The sequence below is a fragment of the Equus caballus genome, chromosome 10 (assembly GCF_041296265.1).
Source record: "Equus caballus isolate H_3958 breed thoroughbred chromosome 10, TB-T2T, whole genome shotgun sequence".
Lineage (NCBI taxonomy): Eukaryota > Metazoa > Chordata > Mammalia > Perissodactyla > Equidae > Equus > Equus caballus.
In genome coordinates this window covers 50,272,034-50,296,868 of record NC_091693.1, presented here as the reverse complement: position 1 = coordinate 50,296,868, position 24,835 = coordinate 50,272,034, and the positions used below count along the sequence as shown (strand labels likewise).

The following is a 24,835-nucleotide window of genomic DNA, read 5'->3' as shown; positions in this document are numbered from 1 at the left end:
GTTGTTTCATCATGTCATCTATTTCTGTTCCTCTATATAGTATTCAATTCATAGCGACATTTTTGAACACCAAATATCTTTTAGGCATTAAACTATATACTTTCACATACCATTTCAAATACATTAAGATTTAGAGATGGAATGACATTTTAACATTTAACAACATTGATATGATTCATATCCCTATTAACCACACCAAAAAAATACTTTAATATTGATAGGAATATGCATAACTCATATAGCATAACTCCTTTAGCTCAATACTGACAGCACGATTACTCAGGCTTCAAATATTAAAAATTTATCAGATGAGTTCTTTATTTAACAATTCAAGCTAAAGCTACCAGCCTGGGTTTAATAATCCATGCGAAAATTCTTCTGCACTTCAGGTAGGAGATTGCATTAAGGAATAGTTGTCATAATTCCACTTCCTAAATGTCTTCTAACACTTCCAGTATTTTTTCAAATATCTGAGCACTAAATATTGATTTCTCAAACTTATCAAAAGTGATAGAACAAGTGAACATTGAAGATCAAACTAAAACACCGTTCAGGGATGATTTTCATTTAGACTATTTCTGTTAACTTTCTGAATGCCTCTGGGCATAACTGATAGACCCTGTTACTTTTCTAGTACCATGTGTTAAAGTTTAAGTGCGTTACATAATTGAATTGATTAACAATTTTTAGAAGATTAATTAGCATCCCAAAAGAAATTTAACAGACCTTTTCATTAATACCTTAGTCTTGATAGTACCAATTTTCCTCTCAGAACGCTTTGAATTCCCAGAGATGGCTTCTAAATACGGAGCCTCTATTTACTTAATGGAGTTTTGCGCCACTAAGAGTAGCTCTGTGGGGTGCTAGGGAACTCGGAGGAAGACACGAAATGGGCTGCTTACCAATGAGAATGCAAAGTAGGCCCTCTCAGCCTTGCAGGTTTCAAGCACTATACATCCCTTACCCTAATTACAACTTCAGAAGAGTGGAGTGGTTGGTTTGTTGAAATAATGAATTGTAGATGGCATCCCTTTTAGTGGAAAGTTTTAATTTGTGATTCCCTGAGGCTGTGTGATATGAAACACTCTTATTTACTCCATAAATGAAGTCAAATTGCTTCTGGAATTTCTTTTGAGAAAAACTATCTAAGAACACTGATGTGACATATTAGTCTGTGAAATAAAACATTTAATGAATGCGCTTTTGTAGTGAAGAGCACTATTTCTATGAAGGTTACTTTTACTTCTGAAGTATGTTCTTGTCTCATTACGTTTCTGCTTTTAAAAACTGAGGCTGAGATACACCATGATGTTGAAGCTTGCCTCAGAAGCTCAGAAAATAAAAATCTGTCTTTTCTGTCTGATTTTACATCTATTTTGGTTAAAATATCAGCTATTTCTGAAAGCAATCACTAGTCCCACAATAACTTTATTATTAAATTTCAATTAAAAACACAATTCAGGTGGATTAAATAGGAGTATTTGGAAAGAAGAGGAATTAAAGTTTACCCTTGCAAAATCTAGAAAGAAAGATATCCTAAAAATTAGTAATTTTAAGTTGGAGAGAGATTTAAATTGACCAGAAGAAAGCATTTTCTTTTTTCTTTAAAGATTGGTACCTGAGCTAACAACTGTTGCCAATCTTTTTTCTTTTTTTGCATTTTTTTCCCAAATCCCCCCAGTACATAGTTGTGCATTTTTTTTAGTTGTGGGTCCTTCTAGTTGTGGCATGTGGGACACCACCTCAACATGGCCTGATGAGCAGTACCATGTCCGCGACCAGGATCTGAACCGGCAAAACCCTGGGCTGCCAAAGCGGAGCACACAAACTTAACCACTCGGCCACGGGGCCGGCCCCTAGCATTTTCAAAACTCACAAATACTTAAGAAATCTCCATGATAAATAATTGGTATGCTACTTGTATATCAATTTAGCTATTTATTAAATCTTCCCTCAATGATATTATAGAAAATATTTGGCTAACCCATTCCTTATATGTGAAATAAATTAAACAGTATTTACTTAGAAATGTAGATACTCATTTATGTTTTAGAAAATTATTAAGTGTCTACTATCTTTCAGATGTTGCTCTAAATCCTGAGGAGACAGTGGTGAACACAATGCTTATGATCCCTGTCCCAGTGGAACTAACATCCAATGGCAGGAGTGGGGAGGGGGTGGGAGGACAGAACATAAGGCAGCAAATAAACAAGATAATGTCAGATAGGTAAAAGGCTAGAAATAAAATAAAACTGAGTAATGGATAGAAAGGGGTAGAGAGCTGACGGTGGGGTAGGCAGCTAATATAACTACCTCGGGGGTGTTAACTGAGCTGAGACCTAAGTGATAAGAGAGAGACATCTGTGGGAAATTGCAAATCCAAGATGGGAAAAACTTGGCTGTAGCACTATTACACAGGAATAGAAATCTAACACATATAAAAACAGCCCTTCTCCTAACATTTGTGGGGCCTCAAGCAAGACTAAAAATGGGGGCTCACATACTGTATGTCTAAATATTTATGAGTTCTAACTCAAGAGAACAAACTGATAAAGAAAATATAGTCCATCCTCCTACCTTGACAATATTACCTGCACCAGAATGTGGTGGTATAAGCAAAGCTGGCTTTCAGCTCCTGACCTATCCCCCTCTCCTCCTATTCTGGACTTAATTCTACACTGCAAGGATCCTTACATGCCCACACATGGATACTCCAACCTACCCATCTGAGCCCATTCACACCCCTTCCCTACTAAGAGATACCCCCTGACTAGCCCTCAGGAGGCAAGACCCAAATCCAACGGATACTGTTGAGTTTTTCTCTGTGTAACTTCTCAGAAGTATTCAACACTGTAACACCCTTTTATCTTGGTTTCCACATCATAATTTTATTTGTCCGCAAATTTCTTTGTCAGTTCCTCCACCTCCACCCATACCTTAAACATTTTATTCCTTAAGGCTCTGTTTTAAGTCTATTCTTTCTCACTTTACACATCGTCCCTAGATGATCTTATCCATTTCCATGACTCAAATTATTGTCAGCAGGCCAGTATCTGTTTCTCCAATCCATCTTTTTCCCTACAACTAACTGCTTACTTGATAATTGTACTTGGAAATCTCTCAGGTATTTCTACCTCAACATGTCTAAAACTGATTTCTTTATTCTCTTCTCCCCCAACCTTGTTCCAGTCTTCCCTGCTTCCGTAAACAGTATTCTTCCTATCCAAGTTGCACAAGTGAGAAATCTGGGAATCATCCTTAAAATTGCCCTTTCCTTTACCTCCTTCCCCCACATCCAGTCAATCACTAATCTCACCAATTCCATTTCTCGGTATCTCTCAAATATATCCATTATCTATACTCCTTATGCCGCTATCCATATTGTCAAATCACTATTATTTCTTGCCTTGACTACTGCAACAGCCTCCTAACTTGGTACTTCTCAAACGTTTTCATGCCATGGCACAGGCAGAAAACGATGATATTGTAAGATACTCTGGGTTCAACTGGAAAGGATTTGGAGGTAACTATTTGGGACTTAATAAAAAAAATAGCATTGCTTTTCTAACACCATTTAATTTTTTTTTTTAAAGATTCGTTGAGCTAACAACTGTTGCCAATCTTTTCTTTTCTTTTTTTTGTCTGCTTTATCTCCCCAAATCCCCCCCCCCCATACATAGTTGTATATCCTAGTTGCAGGTCATTCTAGTTGTGGCACATGGGATGCCACCTCAACGTGGTCTGACAAGCGGTGCCATGTCTGCACCCAGGATCCAAACCAGCGAAACTCTGGGCAGCCATAGCGGAGAGCGCAAACTTAACCACTCGGCGACTGGGCTGGCCCCTAACACTATGTAATTTTGAAAAATAAATACAACGTATTAGAGACAAGGTTAAATATTGAATTTGTATAAATATCAAATATAGTTTTCAAAATATTAATAGGAATTTTTAATAAACTTTCCTCCATGATATATAACTTTTTAATATAAGACTTTTATACTTGAGAGGCTGGCCCCGTGGCCAAGTGGTTAAGTTCACGTGCTCCACTGCAGGCGGCCCAATGTTTCGTTGGTTCAAATCCTGGGCGTGGACATGGCACTGCTCATCAAACCACGCTGAGGCAGCATCCCACATGCCACAACTAGAAGGACCCACAACAAAGAATATACAACTATGTACTGGGGGGCTTTGGGGAGAAAAAGGAAAAAAATAAAATCTAAAAATAAAAAAAGACTTTTATACTTGAAATGCCTACTATCAATTCCTGATCAAGACTTTCTAAGGATGATCTCTTCAAATTCTTATAGTCATCCTCAAAGAGAAATTTTGTTCATACAAGGAAAAAAGTGTTTAAATATTTTTACAACCATTTTAAAATTTACAATGTAATGTTCAAATTTCTTGTGATAATATGAAAGGATTCTGAAACCAGTTGAACTTTTTCATATCAAGTATTTCAAAAACAATGACAGAGATTTTATCCACAAGACACATGGCACCATCAAAGCAGCTGCCTTGCAGCTAGCTTGGTTGACGGCGGTGGGGGTGGGGGGGAGACGGACAGTTAGCTACAAACAGATATGTCAGCTTTATGTAATGTCAGAGAATGCCCTGAAGCTGCACCTGCCAGAAGCCTCTATTCTGCCTTTGCAGGCCTACTCTTACCAGCCACACTGTTGGCACCTGGAACACAAATCCTTCCAAGAGCAACACAGGCTGCAAAAGACCTAGGATGACAATGTGGGGAGTAGAAACTATGGGAATGAACTCAAATATCAAAGAAACGCAGGAATTTGGGGAGCTGCCCTCCAGCAGTGTCACTGAATTGCTAAGGGGTTGGCTATCCTCTGTGTCCTGCAATTTTGAATACAGTACAGCAGAAAACTATTTGTGAACTTCCTGGAGAGAATAATATTTGATTGAGTTGGGCTAGTTTGGTTCAGGGACAGGAAGTAAAGATAGCACTTCCTAGGTACAGAGGTCAACCTGATAGACATATGAACAACGAACATTTGTTGGCTGCATACCCAGCAACCATTCCCTGCTTTGCCCCTCCTGAGTCTTCAGATTTTTCTTCTGGTTAGCAGCTCCTCCTTCTCAAAACCCATGCTTTGTGAGTCCTGGTTCTAAGTTTCTAAACAAGATGTTTACAACCTCAAATCTCCTTTCCCCCATTCCTCACTCAAGGGTACAATTGCCAAGGGCTTTTGAAAAAGAAAGTTCCCTGCTCTTCTGAGATAGCTACCGAAAGAGATGCTCTCTGAAATTGTACTGGACAGTGTGACACGTCATATGAAAAATGAAACTGCTGGAGCATGCCTTCTCAATGAGGGTGGTATCACCTCTAAGGGGGGGAAAATTAAGGAGAGAAGAAATTTACGTTTTATTTATAAAGCATAAATACGCATTCAGTACACAAACAGATATACAGCATATCTGTGGTATTAAAACCTTGGGAGGGCCACTAAAAAAATCTTAAAAGGCTCCTTGGTGGGCACAGGGGGAGACAGTAATGAAAAAATAGTTGAGAAACTCTGTTCTAGAGCAATGGCCAATACCAGAAAATGCAGAAGACAATAACGGAAACTCAATTTTTGATGCTATCATTAAGTTTATGAATCAAATGACACCTGAAGCCTCTTCTGGCTCTTGACTTTCCATTTAACTAAGCCAATAAATCCTCTTTAATGTTTAAACTATTTTGTGTTGAGTTTCCTGTTACTTCCAACAAAAGTGATATTAACTGATAAAATATGAAACTCTTTATCTAATGTACTACACGTGCCAAGGCAACAGAACTTTAAAGTGGAACAATTTTAGTCTGTTTCTGCTAAGTCTCCATGAAAATAGGTGGCAGGTGTCCTTATATCCAAAATGAGGCAAGTAAGATGAGAATCCCAATTAGAACATGCAGAGATGGTGGGAAACGGATTTTGAAACTCCTGGCCCTTATCCCCTGGATAGTATAAAAGTGTTAAAATTGAAGACAGAGTTGAAGGTTAGAGTAGCTATTAGGACATTGACATGAGGGTGGGTGGTAGAGAGTGCTCAAACTGGGAGGGACTTCGAGAAGACCACTTAAATAGTTTGAAATGTATCTCTGGAAATTTGTGGAGACACGATAGACTGGTGACTGAAGTTGACATGAAATTGTGAGGTCCAAGATTCCATCCTTAACTCATGAAAATTAAAGAAGTTATAGGGAATGCAAAGTCAACACTGAGGTGAACTAAGATGGGTTCAGCTCCCCTCCCTCTTTTTTCTGGATTCAAACTGTCTTACTTAGAATTCTTTGATTGCAAGTGACAAAAATACAATTTGAATCAGCTTAAATGAAAAACTGGGAATTTACCAGTTCACATAACCACTCACAGAATGGGAGAGGTGGACCGGATTTGGGGGATGACTGGATGCAGAGACATGAACACTCCTGGGACCTTGTCAGAAGCTAGTGAAAAGGGGCCAAGCAGACCAAAAGGTGGTCTGCATGCAAATAGGACAATTGATTTTAGACTAGTATCAATATCAGAAGTCCAAATCAGTGGATAAAACACAAAAGCAGAAGTATTGGGGTAGATGATGTTCAAAATCATCCAGGAAATTCACTTTGAAGTGCATTCAACAAAGATAAATGTACGTTTGTACGGGTGGATGGACAGATACATGATAAAGCAAGTACAGTAAAATGTTAACGGTGGAATACTGGTGCTAAGTATATAGGTATTCACTGTAAAATTCCTTCAACTTTCCTGTATGTTGATATTTTTCATAAAATGTTGGGGGGAAATCAAGGAGGAGAACAGCAGCACAGCTGTAGTGATTAGTCCATTATCAGCAGGATTCTAGTCCCAAACCAAAGGTATAGAAAACAAATTTTGCACTCCAGGGAAAAGGAGGACTGGCAAAAGCTATTCATTCATCCAGAGTATGTAACAAGAATATTTTGAGTTCCCATTTGGTAGCATCCACTGCATTAAGATCAACATGTTAAAGAGAAATCAGATACAACCTGCAGAATGATAGCACAAGGTTAAGGAGTGACCATTCCAGTTTGGGAATTTGAGTAGAGAAATGACAAGATAAAAATGGTTATCCCATTGGCTTAATCTGGTTCCATTTGGTGATTAGTGCCCTACCCATCGTTTTACATGTAGAAATAAAGCCCTGATTTCTCACTTGGACAACTGACTAGATGATGGGATCCTTCACAGAGACAGAAAATGTGCGTGGAAGAACATATTTGTGGTGGGTGATAACTTGAATTTGCTTTTGGAATCTTGAAGTTTAGGTGTTTATGTTACATCTAAATAGAGATGGCCAAAAGGTCTAGCATTCAGGAAAAATTCGAGCATTGGGAGATACATGGATTTAGCATCATAAAAGTGGCATAGGTGGTCAAGACCCTGAGTAAGATCACGCAGAGAAGTGTAGTGAGAAGAAATTCTTCTTTCCTCTCATTCTTTTATCCACTAACCAAACTGTCATTGAGTGTTACTAGAACTATGAATTAAAAACAGACAATGTTTTCCAGGAGTTCCTAACTTGATTGCCAAATCAAATGACCTATTTGCAAACCCAAAAATGTTGAACTTCTCTACAGCATTTATTTGTTTGGTTACTCCTTAATTGGAAAGCTCTCCTCCAGTGATATTAGGATCATCATTCCCCTCACTTTCTCCCTTTCTGTACCTTTTTGGTCTCTCACTGAGACTTAGAATTTGACATTGGCAGGCTTTCATCTCGGGTCCTTAAACCACCATCTCTAACTCCAATTTTCCCAGTTGGTCTTCAGGTCAAATTGACTAAATAAAGTTTAACAGCTAGTTCAAAACTAAAAATTGTGTTGATAGCACAACACAGGCAATACTATCCACCTTGGAGATATACCGACCTAGGTTCTACTAGCTTGTGAGGATCATAATTGTTTTAATCTCTCTGGGCCTATTTTCTCATGTCCTGAAAATGGCAAAAAAAAAAAAAAAAAATCAGTTAATTTGCAAGGCTTTTGTTAAGAACTAAATATACATGTAAAGCATCTAGCATAGTGCTCCACACTTGATACCTACTGTTAATACAACCCATAACTTCACATGAACACCAATTACGCCAAATTACAAATATCTACCTTACCTAATATTAACTTCTGTTTGTGGGCACTCAGCCTAGACAGTGTTACTCAGGTTACATGCAGTGGCTCGCTCTGTATTATTTTCTTTAGAATCTCTGACAGCGTCAGGGAGTGGCTCAAAGTAACAGTAGCAACTCCTTCCTTCCAGGCACCACATTGGGGGAAACACGTTTTCCAAAGCTTCTTAAAGAAACAATTCCTCTCAGCTTACTTTTAGCTTAGCTGAAAACTAAGCTTCGTCACAAAAATTCACTTCAACACTATCCCGTCCGTCTGCAGGTCTCAGAGAAAAAAGGAAGTGGGGTCTTAACACAAGACGCCAACCAGAGTTAAGAGCTTGGCTTTTTATCTTTCCCGCGGGTTCCTAAAGGACCAACCGCACCGACACTCCGGCGCCCTCCGCGCCACTTCCGTTCGCGCATTTTAATTACGACACTGCGTCAGCTCTCGCGGTATCATCCGGTTGCGGAGGCCCTTTAACAAAGATCTGGCGAAATTTGTTCTACAAGTCCAAGATAGCCTCTCACCCTCCCCTACTCCACCCCCCAACCTGTCTTTCCTTTCTCCGTCTCAGTCACAAAATTCTCCCCTCCCCTCCCTCGAGCTCACGGCCTTCCTCCTGTTTCCGATTTCTGGCCGGAACCGGAAGTTTAGTGGGCGGGGCCCGGCGGCGGAAAACGCAGCGGAGCCGGAGCCGGGACTCGGCTGTGGCCGCTGCTTCTGTCCCCGCCACGCATCGCCGTGGCTCCAGGGTGAAGGTCGGTCCGGAGGCGGGTGGGCGCGTGTCTCCCCGGAGTGTCCGGGAGGCAGCCTTCCCTGGCCCCCCGGGCTCCGCGAGGGATCATGTCTACAGCCTCTGCCGCTTCCTCCTCCTCCTCGTCTTCGGCCGGTGAGATGATCGAAGCCCCCTCCCAAGTCCTCAACTTTGAAGAGATCGACTACAAGGAGATCGAGGTGGAAGAGGTGAGCGAGGCCTGGCACGGGGCTCCGGCCCCGCCCGTCGCCGCTTCTGCTTTGGCCCGGCTCTTAAGGCGCCTCCCGTCTCACCCTCCGGGCCCCGCAGGGTCCACCCCGGAGTCCCCACAGAGACTGGGTGTAAAGGGGACTCTCCGCGTTCAGCTGCTCCGGGGTAGCGCTCTTTTTTTCTCACTTCGGCACTCTTGAGTTTGGATTTGATAGTCTAGTGCCTGGATTTGGGTAATCTCAAACAGAAGGATGGACTGGTGAGGTAGTGTGGTCCTCCAGTTATTATGTCTGTAAGTAGTAAATTCATCAAAGACCGCGGCCGCTTTGGAGTTTCAACTCACTAAGACGTGGTGTTCTTAAGGGCCAAGGATTGTTTTCTGTTCGACTTCTAGCGCAGTGCCTGGCGTAGTGGATGCTCAATAAATGCTTGGTAAATTAGCACATCATCGTGTCTAATAAAGTGTTTCCCGAGTACCGAATGGTTCTCAGTTTCGCCGATTCCGCAGAGCAGTAGTCGTAATATTAAATCTTCTGCCTTCAGTTTCACTAATTTAGATGAATTTCACCATTAGTAATGTAGACTGGTCTAGAAGAAAAGATATTTCCAGTAGCATTTTCTGAAGAGATAACTAATGATTTCCGTGACAACCAGAATATACCACCAGACAAATCGCTGTTAGAAAACCTGAATCCATTCTTTATTCTGCAATAATTTGTGTTATTTTAGAGCAAAGTAATAATGTGCCTTTAATACATTGCTTCTTTTCAGATTCACAGAGGAGTAAATTGGTTATAAGGACCATAAAATTTAGAAAAGTAAAAACTGTGTATATATATTTTAAAGACACACTTCAGAAAGTGTTAAAACTTTGGTTGAAAATAGTATTTATCAGTTGCCATTTATTTATCATTTTTAAAGATTATTAAGCCCTTTGCTTAATATGCTGTAAAGAACCTGTACGTTCTCTATTGTAGATTCTCAAAGAGTTATCTCTACTTTAAAAATCCAAAATTATTTTTAGGGAATGGCAAGCTGAAAGTAGTGAGATAATTATCATTCAACAAATAAAATTTTTTCTATGCAGGTTTTGGAAGAATAATGGATTACTCAGTCATATTTTTTTATTGCATGAAGTGACCTTAGAGATCACTGAGAACAACCTCATTTTACAAGGTAGTGTAAGTGGGAAGAAGGAGGCCTTTGCAGTTAGAGGAACGTTCAGAATATCAGTTATGCAGCTTATTAGGTGTGTGATTTAGAGCAAGTTTCCTAACTAACCCCTTTGAGCTTTACTTTACTTAACTGTAAAATAGGGATAATAATTTCTATTTCATTTTATCTGTATAACAGATCCTGTTAGGCAGTATGTGCAAGACACCCAACACAGTGCCTGACACATATTACTAGGAAATAGTTCCAGAGAGAGACAGTGACCTGCTTTAAGGTCACATGGCTAAAAGAAGGACCTGTATTTTGAAGAGGGGGGAATTTTTGTGTGTGTATGTGTGTTTTCTGTTGAGGCTATGATAAATTCCTTTTTCAGAAGTGGATAGTTGATCCAGCTTTCATGGCTAACATTCTTTCTTTTTTAAGAATAAAACTTCAGTGAGTCAGTATAAAAGAATTGCAGTGTTTAAATAAGCATTTACGTCTACTCTGTGGCAAACTGCTATGCTTGTAGACTACAAATTGTTATATAATAATAACTTGTACTTCATAGTCTAACAAATGCTTTCACAGACTTACATCATTTGATTCTTACAACCGTAGTTTTCACACACTACTTTCTAAAGCACTTATATTCTTGCTTCTTGGAAGAATGAAAGTTACTAAGGAGACATCATTTTGTTGCTCTTCCACCAAAGCCATTTAACTTCTGATTAGATTTTTATGTTTCCCAAGACCCTCTTTCAGTTTAGATAATGTTTCAACCTTTCTTTGGTATATTTAGGACATTCTTGAGGAGTAGATTTTTGGTTTTAGATGAGAATTTCTAATATTAGGCAGTCATTTAGTTTTGTTTTTTTTCATTTTTTAATACTAGTTTATTTTCACTTTAGAGATTGACTTTGGATCTTTCTAATGTTGAGACTATTACATAATTTCCATCATATTCTTCACTTGCACATACATTTTTTTAATATCAGTTTATTTTCACTTTAAAGATTGAATTTGGACCTTTCTAATGTTGAGACTGTTACATAATTTCCATCATCATTTGCCCACATTAAAACTGTTACATAATCCAGGGTGCACCATGGGCACTCAATAACTATTTCTCATCTTAGAATCTGCTTCTAAGTCAAAATCATGAATAAGAGAACAGAGGAAGATGACCAGAAACAAAAAGTATTTTACATTGTTTTCAGTATTTTGTATGGTACAAATATATTGCCTGTAAATAAAATTATATTCTATATTTTTCAGATAACAATGTAATTGAATTAGCATCCTATCAATTCAGTTAGAAACTATGTAAAAAAAATACTCCAACCACAGACCAAATTTGCAGTCATTTAATAGTGCATATTTTTTAAGCATCAGCTGATTTTAATCCTTACATTCCTAATATTTTGACTCAGAAATATCAGCGTGACGTTTCCTAAATTGAATTCTGATATCAAATTATGTAAGGTCTCAGCTTCAGAAATGTATGTAGGTATTTTTTTTTTAAGTCATTTAGTTTTTACCATTCTGGATCTGAGTATATAAATGTTAGAATAAATTGTGAGGTATGTACATTGGGGACGAGGTTGCAAGAAGCAGTAAAGGCACTGCAGAGTAGTGAAAAGCAAACTGGGCTGGGTATTTAGAAAATTTAGATGCTGTACTGATTCTGCCATAATGTATTTCAGTAACCTTGAGCAAGGCACTTCATTTTTCTGGGTCTCTACTTTCTCGTGTAAAATGTGAGATTGAACAAGATCATTTAAGGTCTCTTCCGGTTCTAAAATGAAAACACATTTGTTGTTTCCAGTATTTATGCTCTATTTCCATGGTAAACTTTGACAGTGATCATCTTCTGTGGAATGTAGTTGGTGACCAAGTAATCCTGGTTAGACAGGGCAAGTGATATCCCCATTTTGCAGATCTTGACAATTGGTCAGAGTTTGATTTGCCAGAAACCTCATGCCTAAGTAAATGGTAGAGCTGGCAATTGAATTTGCAGTTTCTCACTTCTGAGTCAGTTGCTCTTTCCGTGGGATTTATTTACAGTGTTGTTTTAGTTCTTTCTGAAATATTCTGTAACCAAACCTTATTCTGAGGATGGGGAAACAAAATACTGATTTCCTTTACAGTAGTTAGTTGAATACTCTCCTCCTGTGCACGAATACTGCTAAGGTACTGTGAAAGATGAATAGAATAATCCTAGAGTTCTCTCCTTAAAATTTTTGACTTACTGTGAGACTAGAATAAACACAGAACAGTAAATAATTACATTTTCAGAACCGTAAATTTAAAACTATGAATATAATGTAAATTGAGCACTTAAGCCAAAATAGGGTTAATCACAGAAGGCTCCATTGAGTGGAAGAGAGTTTGAAACTGGATTGTGAATAAAGTAAGCATCATAGATTAGGAAGGGCACTAAGAGGAATTGTCTTTGCAGTTGTTCCTCTGGCTAGAATGCCCTTCCCCCCAGAACTTTGCATGGCTGTCTCCTTCTCACTGTTCAAGTCTCACCTCAAATGTTGCTTCCGTAGAGGAGCATTCCCTGAGCACACTAGGTCTTTGTCACTTCTGTTATCCTTCATGGCACTTATCAGTACCCAGAATTGTATATCCCCCAGCAAAATGTAAGGTGCCTTACTCACACTTGTAACTCCAATGCTTAGCACCTAGAAAGTTTTTTAATAAATATTTGTTGAATGAATAAATGAAGTTACCACAGCATAATCATGAGAATTCAGTTCCCATCTGGTTCTCTTAAATTACATGTTATAAAAACCAGTGGTTAAGATAAATTTAGTGATTTAAGGCAGCATTTACACTAGAAATGAAATCTAATTCTCTTTCCAAATGTTGATTCCTTTATACCTAGCAAATAACTTTTGTCTAGCAGGGGCAAAAGATGCTGTAAAGGATAAGATGCCATGAGTAAGCCGTTTATTGGTGGGCCTTTACTAAAATGCTAAAAAGACCCTCTTTGGCATGGTTGCTTTTTTAAATGGAGACCCACAGTGTTGACCTAAGTGTAGCATATGAGCAAAGCGTGTATAAACATTGCAGCATTTATATGCTCTTAAGCTTTATAATAGCGACACAAAAATTTTGTTTTAAGGGGAAATGAAGAAAGAACTTTGACAGTGATATATATTTTGTAGTTTTAGGTTATAGGTATATGGGCAACTGATAATAGAGAAAAACCTAATTTATAGTGGCCTGAATAAACTGAGTCCATAGATTTATTAGTCAGTTTTTAATTATGGACATCCAAAATTATTAATAAACTCTTCCATGTGAAATTTAGTGGTCGTTGGTTTCAGTAGAGACCTGGAATTGTTATCACAGTGAAGAGGTAGACACAGCAATAACTTTTATATTGTGCATGTGTAGCTTAAAAGATGACAAGGGCATATTATTTGAAAGAAAAGCCTATTAAATGGGTCAGATGCCTTTGACAGGCTTTAAAAGACTACAAGAACAATTCAAAAGAAAGTTTGAATAATCAAAGCTTTACTTTTGTGTTATCAAATCTGTCTTGTCAGCAAATGGCAATTGCACTCTGCCACAGTTTATTAATAGATATTGAAGTTCTGAAATAGTTGGAGGCTCCAAGTTCTAACTAATAAATGTAAGATCTATGCTTGTTCTGTCATGTTCCAAATTTCTAGCCAGAGCAATGGCAGCATAGCCAGGGTCTATTCACATAGTCCACAGAACAGGGCCAAACCAAACTGACAGCTATAGTCACTGAACTAAAAATAATATGAATGGGGGACAATTAAGAATTATTTCTTAGTAAACTAAGAGCGCAAGGGCATACGTCCTGTTCCATTTAGTCTAGTTTAGCTGTTTTTTTGTTTTTAATAATTTGACTTGGATGAAGGAATGGAGTAGTCTTCTGTCCTAAAGAAAATTAGTTCTTTAAAGGAATTACTTTCTCTAAATACAGACAACAAATTCTGATTTTGATTTTTATGCCTTTTAATACTAATCACACGGAAATATTCTATATACTATCTCTCATGTACTTCTGTTATATTTTTTGTTAAGAAGTTAAATTTAGAGCCAGCCCTGATGGTCTAGTGGTTAAAGTTCAGCGTGCTGTGCTTCACCGGCCTGGGTTCGCTTCCTGGAAGCGGAACCACACCACCCGTCTATCAGTAGCCACACTGTGGCAGCTGCTCACATAGAAAAACTAGAAGGGCTTACAACTAGAATATCAACCATGTACTGGAGTTTTGGGGAGGAAAAAACAAAAAGGGAAAGCTGGCAACATATGTCAGCTCAGGGCAAATCTTTCCCTGAGGGGGAAAAAAACGAAATTAAGTTTAAATCTGCTTTACTGTATGAGACTAAAGTTGTGGACCCGAAACCAAGAGGCTGAACCACAGGAGGAAGGACGCATATCATAAGAGAATTAATCTAAGAACATTTTAATTTAGAAAACATCCATCAATTTAGAAGGAAATATTTCTAAATTGACTTCCCTTTTAAAACCCAAGTACTCTTTGAACTCCTCTGTTCTTCTATTTTTACAGATGAGGGATTTTGAAAAATATCTAAAACATTTATTTCTAGGTTCACCATTTTGGATGGATGTGTTTGATGGGAGAGTTACTTATACTTTGGATGTCTGCCCCTTTTTACACTCTTTTTTTTTGGAGGAAGATTAGCCCTGAGCTAACATCCACTGCCAGTCCTTCTCTTTTTGCTGAGGAAGATTGGCCCTGAGCTAACATCTGTGCCCATCTCCTCCACCTTATATTGGGACGCCTGCCACAGCATGGCTTAATGAGCGGTGCATAGGTCCACGCCTGCGATCCGAACTGGGGGACCCCGGGCCGCCAAAACAGAGCACGCAAACTTAACCACTGCGCCACCAGGCCAGCCCCCTTTTTTACACTCCTGGTGAAAGTTGATCTTTGGGGAAAACTGTCATTCAAAATAATTGTTAATGATAATGTGTTGAAGAAATGTATATTATTCAGATATGAATGCAATCCAAAAAAGCATATTTGATTTGTGAACTTGAATTCGAAATTTAATAGTAAGTAAAAAGTGACTTCCTTTCAGTGTTTGTAGTTTGATTATTAGCTTTTTCATTGTTTACCTCAGTTCCCACTGTCTTAATTTGCCATCTCTGCCTTTCTTTTCTGTTGATCTACCATGTTTCAAGAAAAACAGTGGATTGCTCACGAGAATTCTCCTTTTTCTTTCTTCCTGTCTCAGTGCCCTGGAAAACTTTCATAAATGATATCGACAGCAGGGGAGGGCTCTCTGGTATTTGTGATGGCTTCCACTGAAGTATCTTGTCTTACTGTTAATTATGTGTTTAATGTAACCTAATACAGTCATTCTCAAACATCAGAATCACCGGAAGGGCTTGTTAAAACACAGATTTCTGGGCCCTACTCTCAGACTCGGTAATTCTGGGTTGGAATCTGAGAAATTAGATTTCTCACAAATTTTGAGGTGATGCTGGTGCTTCTGCCCCAGAGACCTCATTTTGAGAGCTATTGGCTTAATGCTTTTGCTGTTTTTCTGTCTGCTTTCTTCTTGAAAGTCTTCTTTTGGCTTCTTGTGACACTCTCCTGGTTTGCCTGCTTCCTTATTGATTGCTCCTTCTCAGTTTTTCTGGTTCTTTCTCCTCTGTTTGTGTTTTAAATGTTGAAGTGCTTCAGACCTCAGTTCTGGGACCCCAGTATTTACATATTATTTTTTGGTGATCTCTTCCCGTTGATTGACTAGAAATACCAACTAAATGCTGATGACTCTCCCAAGTTTTTATCTGCTGCCTGACTTTTCCTCAACTCATGTTTCTGCTTTGTTTCTGGGTATCTCCACTCAGGTATCTAATACGCATCTTAAACTTTATATGGCTAAAACAGAACTCACTTTTATTAAAAAAACAAAAATCTGCTTGCTCTATTCTCTCTTCTCCTTCATTAAACTGTTGCCTAATCTAGACGTTATCCTTGATTCTTCTCTTTTCCTCTCCACCCTTCCTGCTGCATGGAGACCATCAGCAAGCTCTTTTGACTCTACCTCTAAAACATATCCTAGATCTGCCCATTTTTCTGCACTGCCATAAGCTTGTCCTCGTTAGGAGAGCTATTCTCTCTTGCTTGGGCTGCTGTAATAGCCTCCTTCCTGGTCTTATTTATATACTTTAACTTTCCTACAATCCATTCTTCACATGAAAGTTAGAATGATTTTATTTTAATGTAAAATCATATTATGTGTCTCCTCCTTAAATTCCTCCACTTGCTTCCCTTTGTACTTAGACTGAAATCAAAACTCCTTTTCATGGTGCAGAGAGCCTATCAGAATCCAGACTGCCTCTGTCTCCAGCCTCAGCTTGCATCACTCTTCCCTTCTCCTACTATGCACCGCCCACACCAAACACTGCAAGTATTTCTCCAGGTCATCACTAAAATGGCACCTTTCTCAGCGAGGCCTTGCAGGACTACCCTGTTTAAAATTGCATTGGGGAGGAATACACACACACACAAAATTATGCTCCTTTTCTTAGCACACTTAGCATTTTCTAAAATATTATATCTTTTTCTTATATGCCTTGCTTTCTCTTTATTTGCCTCCCTCCCTAAGAATAGGAGCAGTAAGAGCAAGGATTTTTGTTTGGTTTGTTCACTTCTATGTCTTGAGTGCCTAGGATAGTACCTAGCCTATAGATGGGGTTCAAATATTGTTGAATAGGGAATGAGGGGTTTTTTTCCCTTTACATTAGTTGTTTCTTCTTTGGTTGTTCCTTGAGTCATTCAAATATCGAGGTAGTAACCTTCTCAGATGGCCTTCCTCTGCTCGTCGGCCTGAAGTTTCCACCAGTCTCTTTGTCATACCTTCTTATGTTTTTGTTTTCTACATGGCATCTTTTTAGTCTAATGTTTTTCTTATTCATCTTTTTATCTATTGACTGTCCTTTCTCCCCTTAATTGAAAGTACACTCCATATAGATCAGGGCCTTTGTCTTATTTACTGCTCTATCTCTGGTATCCCAAATGGCACCTGAATATAGTAGACATTGAAGAGATATTGGTTTAGGGAGTAAACAAATGAAGTTCATCATTGTCCTGGCATAAGCCTCACTTTTTCCCCTTGAAAGCAGGAGACCTTGCCCATTTCTTCCTGCTCGCTGACTAGGCCTTCCGCTTTGATGTTCATTGATCCTTGAAACTCAGCTGAGCTCTACATTTAGTTCCCTGTCTTTGAGCCGTCTACAGCCTCTGATATGTGTGCCAACGCTCTGCCCTACGCAAGCCTCCTTCCTACTGTCAGAATAGTCTTTAATTTTCAGTTACCATGCTTTTCTCGTGGGAAGAGTTTTTCTGTATCATTTCCATGTCTGTTGGGGCTGAGATAACATGAGTAGGGCCTCCCGCTACCTATCTCCCTTGCCAGTCTTACTCATTTGTAGCTTCCCGTGTTGGCAAAGTATATTCTATGAGGCTGCCTCCTCCTGGGCATCTCAGTGAGAACTGGGTGAGGGATAAGTCCTTTCTGCCCTCACATCCATAAGTGTATCCCAGAAGGGGAGGAGGTGATTCTTGAGCCACCTTCACAGCCTCTCACCTTTGGCTCTCTTCAGCTGGTGTTTAAAAAATTGTGTTATTATTTTGTCTTGAATTTCTTCTCCACTTCACTTGCATCCCATGAAGTTAGGGCTCAATTCTTTATATATATATATTTTTTTCACCCCTAATAACTCCACATTTGTGCCATTTGAAAAAATGGAAAGTCATTTTTTAATACTGTGATATGGTGTTTTATAAGAAATATATGTTTAGTCATTCAGATGACGAAAATATATTTCTCATATATATTCCATCTTTGTCCGTGGTTCCTGGCTCACAGCTCCCAAAGCCCTCCAAATTTCCTTCCTAAGTGATGAGAGCAATAAAGATGTCTCTCTCTTTTTTTCTTATATGTCTTTTTTTATGTCAATGAGTTACTTTTGAAGCACACCTTAGAATCGGGGCTGGTTGCCAGGAGAACCAATCATGTGATTAGAGGGTTGGAAGTTTTAATCCCAACACCACCACCCCCCACCACCACCACCACCCCACCTCTGGGGAGACGAGAGGGGCTGGAGGTTGAATCAGTTACCAATGGCCAGTGATTTAATCAGTCCTGCCTATGTAATGAAGCCTCCATAAAGACGCTAAAGGATTGGGTTTGGAGAGCTTCAGGGTTGTTGAACACGTAGAGACGCGGGGAGAGCAGTCCACAGAGAGGGCTTGGAAGCTCCGCACCCTTTCCCCATACCTTGCCCTGTGCATCTCTTCCATCTGGCTGTTCCTGAGTTATATCCTTTGTAATAAACTGGTGATCTAGTAAGTAAAATGTTTTTCTGTGAGGTGCTCTAGCAAATTAATTGAACCCAAGGAGGGGGTCACTGGAACCTTTAATCTGTAGTCAGTTGGTCAGAAGCTCAGCTGGATTGGGGGGGCAGTCCTGTAGAACTGATCCCTTAACCTATGGAATCTGATGCTCTCTCTAGTTAGATAGTGTCGGAATTTAGCTGAATTGCAAGACACCCAACTGGTATCTGAGAATTGCTTGGTAGTGTGGGGAAACTCGCCTCCGTACATTGCAGTTAGTGATCAGAATCATTAAGTACACAGAAATTTTATTCTTTAAGCATTGACTCTGCTTCTAACGTCACTCCTTTGAATTCATAGCAATTTTTTTTTGTCGTATATTTCAGTTTATGTGTACAACCTTGGGCATCTTGGACTTTCTTTATCATCATTTTAGATCTTTTGTTTCACCATACATATGAAATATCTTACGGCCCTAATGTGAGTGGAGGCTTCTTAAGGCCATGGGTTCTCATCATACATGAATATGCCTATTTTGTCTTTCAGGGTGTTCCAAAAAACTGCTTTCTTAAGCAAAAGGGAGAAAGTTTATCATGTCCTCGTTTCCCCACATTTTGTTCCCATGCTTTTAAGTCAAAAGATCAGAGTCAGCCATCATCTCAGCACTAGGTGGCACTTGTGCATCACAGTCAGTCATACACACCTAACAGTTTTTAAGTGCATGATCCACATATATGTTTGGAATCCGTGCATGGGCATTCCTGAGAATAGGAAAATGAAGCAAGAAGAGACCTACTAAGTACTAGTTTCCTTGATGTATTTGTAAATACATGGTTGAAGAATAAATTAAATTACTTCATAATCATTATTTCTTAGTAATATCAATAGGTAGGCTGGTCTCCATCCACAGCTTATTAGCCTAATATCCCCCTAAAGTTGAAATTTGTTTTAGGACCTGTTTGCTATTCATCGTGGTTAATTGTGAGAGAAATGAGTAGCACAGCTCCTTCCACTGATTCCTACCCAACTCCAAGCACTTATTGTTCTTTTGTAGTATTTAAGGAAATGCCCGGTTTTGACTTATGAACCTTATAGATATTCACTGAGGAAAATGTAAACATCTCCTTTTTACTCTCAAGAAAACAAAAGCTGAAAGATGTTAACTTGCCCAGCATTAATTGCTAATAGGTTCCGGAACTTAGATTCGAACTAAAGCCTGTGGATTCCAGAGCCCAGGCGTGCTCTCCATTATTCTAATGCTACTAGTTTTAGCCAGTACCTATTCATGTTAAAGTAACTGGATGACAAGTGCAAATGAGTGATAATTGCTTCCTTTCTCTTATGAGAAGTGTGGAGGAGAGCAAGAGCCTAAACAGCAGGAAGACCCTGAGTACCGGGGGGTTGGAAAGGGAAAAAGGGAAAGTCACCAAAGGAAAGACTAACCACCAGAGGTGCTGGCCTTCTTTCGCCTAGAGGCAGCCCAGTTTCCTTTAAGCCAATGATGAATAGAAGCTGAATATAGAGTGAATTGGTTATTATATACCCTAGGCTTCAAATCCTGGGTTTTCTGAATACTTACTGACCAGTGGGATCTTGGGCACTTTGCACTGTGTGACTCAGTTTACTTACCTTTAAAATGGAGGAGGATTAAATGTGTTAATACATGAAAAGCTACCTGGCACATGGTAAACATTCAATAAATGTTAACCATTTGTGTGGTTTTTATATGTTAAGCAACATGAGAAATGTCCGTACCACTTTGCGTAATGTATGAAGTAGAATTTGAGCAATGGCTAGAGTGGCCGTACATCCCAGTTTACAACTACTGTCCTGCTTGTTACTGTTAACACCCCCTTCTTTCTCTACAAAGAAGCCGATGTTGATGATAAACTATTTGATCACCCTAGCTGCAGCTGACTTTGTTATAGAAGAGTTTTGTGCCCAGGATTTATTTGTGTAGGTTTGTGTGAAGTGAAGACTCCTCCTCCAAGGGAAGCTGAAACTGGTACTTTCTGATATATAATACAGATGTATGTGTACAAATTAGGATCTCTAACATTCTGCTGTTAGACTGCCTGACTTCAAACTGCATTTGCCATTTACTAGCCATATAGCTTTAGGCAAGTTAGTTTATGTCTTTAAACCCAGGTGCTTCCTCTGTACATTGAGGATAGCATTAGTACCTGTCTCCTAGAGTTGTGTAAATGAGGTAATGGAAGTAAAGCACTTAGCTCATTGCCTGCTACATAGAAAGTACATGCTAAAATGAGCTGTACTGGGAGGTAGATTTTTCACTTGAGGAAAAGGCATTGACACGAAGTACTTAGATCCGTTGAAAGTTGGAAGATCGGAGTAAAGGACACTTAACTTTACAATGATAAAATCTGATGATTTTGTTCTAACAAGTATCAAAAGCTATTTTTTTGTTTTGTTTTCTTCTTGTGCTTTTTATGTTATAGTAAGTTTATAGAAGTAGAGAGAATAGCATGAGAGAACAATGAACCCTTGAGGGTACCCATTGGTTAACTTTAACAATAATACAACACATAGCCAATCTTTATTTTATAACTTTTTAAAAATAATGTTTAATAACCCATATTTTACATATCATAAAATTCACCCATTTGAAATGTACGATAATTTGTACAAATATACTTGTTTTTACAACCATTACCATAAATCAGTTTTCAAACATTTTCCTCACCTTGGTAGGATTCCTCTTACCTGTTTACAGTTAATCCCAATTTCCACTCTCAGCCCCAGGCAACCACTGATCTTCTTTCAATCTGTGTAGATTTGCCTTTTCTGGATATTGCGTATAAATGAAATTCTACATTATGTGGTCTCTTGTGTCTGACTTCTTTACCTTAGCATAGTGTTTTTAAGGTTCATCCGTGTTGTAGCATATATCAGTAGTTCCGTTTTCTTGACAAATAGTAATTCATTCTGTAGATAATAACACATTTTGTCTATCCTTCACAATCACCAATCTTTTACCATCTATATTTTCATCCTTTCCCGTCTACACCCTATTGGATTATTCAAAAGCTATTTTTAATTTCATGAATATGATAGGTCAAAACAGTTTTTAAATGTTCCTGCTTTTTATTTTTTCTAAACCATATTCTCTCTATCCTCCCATTCATCTTGCCTGTTTTGGTTTGATTTTGTCTCCAACAGTCTTTTTTGTTTGTTGTTTTTGGTTTTACTTGAGAATGAAGAAGTGTCTAGACCATAAATTTTCAAAAACAAAGACAAGTGCATGTCATTCTCTCCTCACTTTAATAAAAATTCATACTTGTTCAGTGGCAAATCCAGAGAGTACTGGTTTCTGAAGTCTTCTTCAATTAGTCTTTCAGATTGGCTTCAGTGTTATATGTTAGGCTGGATCTATTTGTTTCTAATTCTTAGGGTGTTTTTTTTTATCTCAGGTTGTTGGAAGAGGAGCCTTTGGAGTAGTTTGCAAAGCTAAGTGGAGAGCAAAAGATGTTGCTATTAAACAAATAGAAAGTGAATCTGAGAGGAAAGCTTTTATTGTAGAGGTAAGTTGAGATGTCATTTCTGTTGTCGTATCTTCACCCATGATACATTGTGAATTTAATATTATGAAAAAACGTGTTTGTCAAGTGTAAGGTTGGAATTACTAAGGCATTGGTAGTGGGAATGGAGAAGAGGGAATTAATTCAAGAGCTGGGAGATGGAGTGTAGGGAAGAGTGTACAAGTAGGCAGAAAGAGTGCAGATTTTAGGTCAGAGAGACCAAAGTTCAAACTCTGGCTGCACTACTTCCTACCTGTAGGTATAGCAGCTCTCCTACCCTCTCTGAGCCTTATCTTAAAGGTCCCTCATCTTTAAGATAGAAATTATAATACCTACCTTGCAGAGTTGTGAGAATTATACAATATCTATAAAGTGGCCACCAGGGCCCAAAATAGAGTAGGTGGATTATTCAACCATAGCTATGAAGATGATGATAATCACAATGACATGGCTTCTTCTGCTTTGCGTAAGTCAACTCAATGCCATCTCTGGATGGTGTCCTAACATTTCTTGGGAAAGTTAATTTCTTCTTCTTATATGTGCTTACATGTACTTATCTTGTTCATAACTCCTGTTATAGAACTTTGAACATTGCTTTATTTGTTTACATGTCCGTCCCCCAACTAAGCTCTAGAGCAGTGATCCTCTGCCATTCTGGGCAGGGCCTAAGGACCACCGTGCCTGCTACATAGTAAATAGTGATTTGGATGATTACACAGCTGATTAATGATTAACATTTTGTACAACCCTAAGAGTTTAAAGATGCTTTGAAATCAGTTCTTAAAAGATTAGCACTTTTTTGGGGGCCAGCCCGGTGGCTGAGTGGTTAAGTTCGGGCGCTCCACTGCAGGTGGCCCAGTGTTTCATTGGTTCGAATCCTGGGCGTGGACATGGCACTGCTCATCAAACCACGCTGAGGCAGCGTCCCACATGCCAAAACTAGAAGGACCCACAACGAAGAATATACAACTATGTACTGGGGGGCTTTGGGGAGAGAAAGGAAAAAAAATGTAAAAAAAAAAAATCTTAGAAAAAAAAAAGATTAGCACTTTTTAAAAGAAACTTTAATTTGTTACAGCTTCGGCAGTTATCCCGTGTGAACCATCCTAATATTGTAAAGCTATATGGCGCCTGCTTGAATCCAGTAAGTTTGTCGCTTTTTCATTGTCACCTGTCTATAAGAAATGACATGGCAGGTGTGTGCAGTTGTATAGTTTATGAAGCTATATTGATTTGTTATGTTACATTATTTCTGAAAAAAAATTGTACTTTATGGATTTGTTTCTAGTCTTTGAGTAACACAGTATATTGGAGGAGTTGTCTTAGGTCGTCTTATCCAGTAACCTCATCTTTTTATGAGGCTTATGATCTCCTGTGACAGCACCTACTCATTAGCATAGGAGAACATCCCCAACTTCTTGTGGTTATATTTTTACATACATCTCCATTCTTAGACAGTGGGCCCCTAGAAGAGAAGATCTTAGATCATGGATACCTTTTTTTTCCCTCTAGTGACATTCACATGGTAGGGGCCAAAAGAATGATTTTTAATGCATTTATAAAATCAAAGGTTGAACTAAGTTATCTGTGATGTCCCCTAGAAGCTACAGCTCTGTAGTTAATTATTCTGGCATGTGTTTCCTTTAGGTGTGTCTGGTGATGGAATATGCTGAAGGGGGCTCTTTATATAATGGTGAGTGTCATTAGACCTGTCTTTAGTAGAATAAAATAATTGAAAAGCTTTTCATATAAACTATAAGTTACTTAATGTTCTTCACAATTTACCCTCAGAGTCCCAAAAGGAGGTAATTAAAAAAAGAAATCAGCTCAAGATTAAAAATGAAAAGATGCTACAACATTAGTATATGAAATTTAGATGTCTAAGTATATCAATCTTTTAAATTGATGGTACTTTTCATAATGTTAAAAGCATTTAAGTAAAGTAAAATTTGCTTTTTAAATAGATTTTAAAATATCTTCATACTTTTTTTCCTTTTGCTCTATCTTAGCTTTGAGCCTCCTCATTTTAAAACTCTTTAACCGTACTTCCATTTCATTCTGCTTTCTTTTGATTTCTTTTCAAAAATAAAATTGAAAACTCACTTCATAGAACATTTTAATTATAACAATGGAAGAAAGCTGTGTATCATCTGGTTACCTTTATAGAAGAGAGCTCTTTCACTCTAAGAAATAGCAACCATATATGTAAATGTATTGTCTCTTGTTACACCACTTGTATAAAATAAATTGTTGCATTTTATTTTTTAAATTAACATTATTCTATGTAAGTTTTTACTTATGTTTACTGCCTATGTGTTCATCTGTTGTTAGTGGGTATCTAATATGCCATTGTTTTATTTGGGTGAACTATTTCTAGTTTTTAACTATTATAGAAAGCATCACTGTAAACATCTTGATACATATTAAATTGCTTCCTTCTATACTATTTCTCTGTATCTCTTATAGTAGTGTGTCATATTGCTTATAATTTATATTATTATTTCAAAGGCTGATCTATCAATATGAAAAAGTTGGTAATGTATATTAATTTTACTTGAATATATGTATAACATTTAATAGAAGCACTATTGAATGTTAGGTACTTATGTGGTAGTTATCCATTTGAAATTATTAGATATTTCCATCACTTTATGTAGAAAAGAATTAAAAGCACGATTGATGGGAGCATGTG

At 38.3% G+C, this 24,835-nt stretch overlaps 1 protein-coding gene across 4 annotated transcripts in view; it reads left to right on the top strand.

Moving 5' to 3' along the window:
- Positions 1-8,570: 8,570 nt before the first annotated feature.
- The window catches only part of MAP3K7 (mitogen-activated protein kinase kinase kinase 7), a 68,941-nt gene continuing 52,676 nt past the window's right edge, over positions 8,571-24,835 (top strand). For 3 of the 4 annotated variants that reach the window (XR_011422585.1, XR_287900.4, XM_001503783.5), the window contains exons 1-4: positions 8,583-9,094; positions 22,036-22,146; positions 23,222-23,287; positions 23,791-23,836. Coding sequence is in view for 2 of the 4 variants with exons in the window: in XM_001503783.5 (XP_001503833.1) it covers positions 8,975-9,094; positions 22,036-22,146; positions 23,222-23,287; positions 23,791-23,836 (343 nt within the window). In the remaining 2 variants the exon portion in view is untranslated. Of the gene's footprint in view, positions 9,095-22,035; positions 22,147-23,221; positions 23,288-23,790; positions 23,837-24,835 lie in introns of all 4 variants that reach the window. The other variant, XM_001503780.6, reaches the window with a different exon arrangement.